A 6,000-nucleotide genomic window follows, 5' to 3' on the forward strand; every position below is an offset into this window, starting at 1 on the left:
GCAAGGCCCAAGCAGGCACCAGGACAAGGCAGGAGCTGCCACAGTTTGAATGTGGGAGATGGAATGTGTCATTCAAACACCCTTCACCTCACCAGGGGGAGATTTTAAACACGATTGTAAAATCAACTGACCCCCAAAAGACTCCCACTCGCTCGCAATGAGCGACACTAAAGAGACTTGCAGGAGCTTGATTTTTCTTGCCTTCACCCAACTGTCCTGGTGGGGGACCCAGTAGTGCTGCAGCCACTGACGGACTCCATCCCTACCCGACAATGAACTGTATAGCGGGGGGGAAGTGATGCTGTTCCATGTTTAAACGTATGCGTTTATAGACAATATACGCAATGTGGACAAATGAACGTTATGGGCGTCTTAATGTTAACACTTCCTGACTCTTACGTTTCAATATATAACCGTAACATTGCACTGATGTTATTGTATGAATTCATTATAGCTCTTTAATGTTAAGGTGAAGTTGCATAAAATGTAATTCATGCTGCAGGAAACTGACCCCTCCTATTGTACCATCCTGCTAACCAAGAGATTTTCTAGTGCTCTTCGTTTCAAATTGTCCTGTGTCCCAGATTTGTCCCAAAGCAGGTTGAGAGGAAATATGTTAGAATGTCACACACAGCGTGACCCCCTGTCCTTCGTTCGCTGCCCAATGCTCCACATTACACATCAAATCAATACAGACTGTCTTGGTTACACCACTAATCATGCAAAGGATTGTACACTGTAGTACAAGGTGTTATTTGCATATGAGTGTGTGTCACAAAGAAAACATTGGGGAGGTGCCCTTCAAATAAACTTTCTCCTATCATTTCCAAGTTGTCCTTTATTTAAAACATAACGGGTCTGTACATGGGCCTGAGGGAGATTACCATAGCCAGGACTAGCTCTTCTGTTTCCGGAACATCAGTGCTAGTGAAGCTCTGCGTTCCCTGTGGCCAGGCCCCTATTGTGCTGCCTGTGGTGTTGGCCATCAGACCATATGACCCGATTCCTTTTTGCAGACTCCGGTGGGCACCCACCAGTGCAAAGTGCCAGGCTTTGTGCACAGCCATGCCTGGCTGCTGGCAAAGCTCCTGATGTGCCCTGCTGACTGGGTGGGTTGCAGTGGCGGAGGCCGGACCAGCCCCAGTGCACTGACCCTGGGTGCACTGACAGAGACATGCCCAAAACCACACTGACCTACATGCACCTGCAGGGAGGGACTGGCCTCCACAGCCACCTAGGCTAGCAGCTGCTGTGTCCCAAGATGGCTGCCCCATCCACTGACTGGACTCGCTGTGGGGCTGTGTCTGGGCTAGCTGAACCCCAAGCTCTGAGACCCCCGATGGGGGAGGGACTCGGAGAGCCCACATGTCTACACAGCAATGTCACAGCCCCAGTCCGCTGAGCCAGGCCAGCAGGGTGTTTAATTGCAGTGTAGACATACCCAGAGAGCTCAGGGGGGCTGACGTGGAGGCTCCCAGGTAGGGACGACCGGGGAAGGGAGCTGCAAATTTGGAGCATCTTTGCCTGACCCCTCCCCCCCTGAGCAGCCGCCAGCTGCTTGTGGGGAGCAGGGCCACTTAGCTGGGGCGGCTGCTAGCAAGAGCAGGAGGGTGCTTGGGGCTAGAGGTATGGGAGGGGGTTAGGGGTGTGGGAGCAGGGTGCAGACTGGGGAACAGAGGGTTGGGGTGCGGGAGAGGGTAGGACTTCTGGGCTGGGGGTGCGGGCTCCAGGTGGGGCTGAGGATGAAGGGTTTGGGGTACAGGAGGGGGCTCTGGGCTGGGGCCAAGGGGTTCAGAGTGTGGGAGGAGGCTACTGGCTGGGGCAGGGGGTTGGGGTGCGGGAGGCAGTGAAGGCTCCAGCTGGGGGGTGCGGGCTCTGGGGTGGGGCCAGGGTGCAGGAGGGGGCTCAAGACTGTGGGTGAGGCGTGGGAGGGGGTGTGTTCTTCTGGAGGGAGTTTGGGTGCGGGAGTGGGTTTCAAGCTGGTGCAAGGGGGTGGGGTGCAGGAGGGAGTTTGGGGTGCAGGCTCCGGGCAACTCTGGCTGCTGTGGTTTGCAGGGGCTCCGGGAGGTGCTGACCTCAGGTGGTCCCTTAAATAGCAGCCACACCAGTGCTGCCCCCGCATTTCCTGGGGACAGAGGAAGTCTGCATGGCTCCTGGGAAGCGGTGGCATGTCCGGCTCCTAGGTGGAGGGGCGGCCAGGGGGGCTGTGTGTGCTGCCCACGCCCGCAGGTGCAGCCCCAATCACTGGCTCTCCAGCTCCCATTGGCCACGGCGTTCCTGGTCAATGGGCGCTGCAGAGCCGGCGCTCAGAGCGGCACCTATGGGTGGGGGTAGTGCATGGAGCCTTCTTGGCCACCCCTCCACCTAGGAGCCGGACATGCCGGCCACTTCCCGGGAGCCACACGGAGCCAGGTATGGAGCCTGCCTTAACCCCGCTGTGGCCAACCGGACTTTTAGTGGCCTGGTCAGGTGTGCTGAGAGCTGCCAGGGCCTCTTTTCAACCGGGCGTTCTGGTTGAAAACCAGACACCTGGCAACCCTAATACCCTATGGTTGGGCAGGGAAGGCCCTGTGCATTGCAAGACTTGTAAAAGTCACTGGCCTGATTCTTCTCTCACAATGGGGTAAAATTCGGAGTAACTGCACTGACGTCAATGGAGTGACACTGATGTAAGCAAGACGAGAAGCAGGCCCAGCCCGGGCCCATCTGGATACAGACATTTCTGTAGATAGCGAATCATCCTGTGAATTAATCTTGATGCCAAAATAGCCCTGCTCTGATTTAGTGTTTGTCTGAAGTCGCCAACAGTACCCAGACAGCACCCACTACAGAGCCAGGTGACACAGCACGAGCCATTAATTCACTCCTACCTTGCACGTCGCACATGCTGTGCTGGCTGACAATCCCCGTGTCATTCTCTTTGTCCGCAGGCCACTTGTAGATGAACATGGCAGTGTGGGAGGAGCCGGCGTCCAGAACGATTCCATACTGCGGCACAGGGAGAGAGAGGGAAAGGCTCAGGCTGGCACAGAGACAGGTGTGCAGCAGCAGCAAGTGAATTCTGCTACCGTCAAGTCCAACAAGATACTCCCAAAGGGCCAGAGGTGCAGCCATTTAGAGGGAAATTTGGAAGACTAGAAGCCCTGCTTTGTGTTTCCTGTGGGCCAGAAATTGCAGGGCCATTTCCCTTCCAAGAATCACTCCGGGTATGAAACGCAAAGAGCATCTTCCGGCAGAAAGACAAGCTGAGCCCAGTGGGGCCAGAGGCAGAAGAGCTCTGCACCCACCGTGCTCTGACATGGGCTCTTCTGACATCCTGGATGAGGGACCCTGCACATTGCCTAACCGCAGCCGATTGGCTGGAGACTCGGCTTCAGGCAGCATGGTCCAAATGGAGCATATGGGCCTGGAGTTCCGGACTCTGCCGCTGACCGACCCTGGGGAGGTCGGGGCATAGAGCCAGGCAGTGCTTCGACTGGGAAGGTTCATTGACAGGGTGATGACGACACAGGAAGCTGCCAGAGCCGGGCCTACATTAGGGCTCCCAGTGGTGCTAACCCCGGTGCATCAGCAGCAGAGGGAGCACGGATGGGAAGTACGATTCCCTAGAATAAAGTCCCAGTGAGACCCCAGGATAAGGGAAGAGGCAAGTATCTGGATTTTGATCATTGGTTTGGTCCCTCCTAGTCCCAGTTAGACAGTAGCCCCGTCCTTCCCTAACTCCTGTATAGTTCTCAGCATTAACCTTCTTTTTGAGTTTTTTCCCTTTACTTTTCTCTCCCTACCACTGAGGCAGACACCCCCTGTTTGACGTCCTTCCTAGCAGGGAATTACAGGGAAGTGGAACTCTGCCTGGTTAATCCCCTTGGTGTTACCATTCATTACTCATTACAAAGGGCTCCCTCCCTCCTCTAGGCCAGGCCCGCTGCTGGCTGCCTGTCTGCAAGGATCAAGAGAGACCTGGGTGGGGACTGCAGCTCTGGCTCCAAAGAAGGACAGAGAGTTCACTAATTAATTCTTTGCCCATGAATGGATTTGCCATTCTTCTTCTAGAAATAGATCCACCTCTCTCCTCTCAGACAGGATTTCCACAGCACCCAAGAAAGAAACAGGGCAGATTCAGCTTTCCATCGTTCGGGGCAACCCCAGTGCACTGCTCTGCTCACCCACCTCCGTGGAATGGGGCTGAATTTCATCTCTGTCGAATGTATGCTTTGGGCTTTTCTTCCGGCTCGAGAATCCTGCCACCAAACCACCAGAGCCTGGGCAAAACCAGACTGCTTTGGGTTTGTCTACACCGGAAAGTTGCACTGCTTGAATTGTGATTTTTAATGACTGCAGAAGGCTGTGTGGACACCCCGATTTTGGTTTAAACCAGGCTTCTTGTGGTTTAGGCCCAGTCGATTAGGAATTAGCTTTCGAGAGGGGAACCGTGTTTCATTTTCTGACCCTGATCAACCAAGTGACTTTATTCTGAGCATATTTACTGTTAAAATGCCAGGGGTGGAATTTACCCCATGCATCAGGCCAATAAGAGGCCTAAACATTGTTTAAGGCCATTGGTTTAAACATGGGTTTTGTCTACATGGGGACACCCAGAAAAATTAATCCAAATTAACTAAAGTGTGAATTTAAAGTGGATTGGTTAAACTGCATCAAGCCCCCATGTGGATGCTCGGATTCAGAATTAAAGTTGACAATTCAGTTTTTCTTAATTCACTTCCAAAGTTGAATTAAAGCCACTTTAATTCTGAATCAGAGCGTCCACACAGGCACTTAATGCAGTTTAACCAATCCATTTTAAATTCACACTTTTAGTGAAGTTGGATTAATTTTTCTGAGTTGCCCATGTAGACAAGCCCTAAATTGGGTATTTGCCATCCTTTCTAGCAGGTAATTAAAGGCTTTAATGTTGGGAAGTGGCCTCAGGCTAGCCCTCTGCGCAGGGGTAAATTTCACCCTGTGGCCTATTTCCTCCTCTAGGTGGTGCTGAGCAGCAGAGACGGTGTCCTGGGCTGAGGAGGGGAATTCACACCGGGAGGGTGTTTGTCAGGGGAAAGACGGGCCCCACTTAGGTCTCTATGGGAGACGAGAATCTTTGCTCTGTTTCTCCGTTGATGTGTGCTCTCCGGCGCGGGCACAGTCCCCTGCACTGGGCACCCAGGCTCCAGCTATAGTTAGTTTCTCCAGCTTTATGTTCTCCCCCCATTCCTTGGCTGATTCTTCCCACCACGCTCTCCTCCTGCTGTAGTGAGCACGCTGCCCACCTATTACATCCATCACCAGGGCGTCTAGGCACCAAGACACACGCGAAGCCCCAACTGCTCCTCTGTCACACATGGACAAAGCAAGCAGCCGCGAGGGAGAGACACGGCCCTGTCTGTTCCTCTCCCTCTGGCCAGGGCAGGAGGGAGAAAAGACTAGTGGGGCAGCACTGAAGGGCCTGGGCCCGGGCCCGGGATTGCGTCTCCAGCTCAGATGCTAACGGCCTCCCCATGCTGAGTTTGTGGCAGGCTTTGACGCGCTTTCCTGGATGGGCCCAAGCTTGGCTTTTAGAAACAGCCGCGGTGCTGGGCCCTGTCTGTGCGGGTGGGGCCGGGAGAGATCCCAGGCCTGGAGACAGACGTGGTGAATGACGGCAGCAAGAACTGAGCTGCAGGGACCTTTGGAGTAGGGTTACCATACGTCCGGATTTTCCCGGACATGTCCGGCTTTTGGGGGCTCAAATCCCCGTCCGGGGGGAAATCCCCAAAAGCCGGGCATGTCCGGGAAAATCGGGAGGTCAGCCGGGCCGGCGGGGAGCCCGGCCGGCGGGGACCCCGGCCGGCGGGGAGCCGGGTCAGCCGGGCCCGCGGGGAGCCGGGTCAGTCGGGCCGGCGGGGAGCCGGGTCAGCCGGGCCCGCGGGGACCCCGGCCGGTGGGGAGCCGGGTCAGTCGGGCCGGCGGGGAGCCGGGTCAGCCGGGCCTGCGGGGACCCCGGCGGGCGGGGAGCCGGGTCAG

The 6,000-nt window shown here is 55.5% G+C and overlaps 1 protein-coding gene and 1 pseudogene across 1 annotated transcript in view; both read right to left on the reverse strand.

The window, feature by feature from the left end:
• LOC117867167 overlaps positions 1 to 6,000 on the reverse strand; it is a 658,956-nt pseudogene that overhangs the window by 500,667 nt on the left and 152,289 nt on the right.
• The window catches only part of ENTPD2 (ectonucleoside triphosphate diphosphohydrolase 2), a 45,409-nt gene that overhangs the window by 15,429 nt on the left and 23,980 nt on the right, over positions 1 to 6,000 (reverse strand). Inside the window, 1 exon segment of the mRNA XM_034751985.1 lies at positions 2,871 to 2,988. Coding sequence (XP_034607876.1) covers positions 2,871 to 2,988 — 118 coding nt within the window.

The sequence above is a fragment of the Trachemys scripta genome, chromosome 17 (genome assembly GCF_013100865.1).
Source record: "Trachemys scripta elegans isolate TJP31775 chromosome 17, CAS_Tse_1.0, whole genome shotgun sequence".
Classification (NCBI taxonomy): Eukaryota; Metazoa; Chordata; order Testudines; family Emydidae; genus Trachemys; species Trachemys scripta.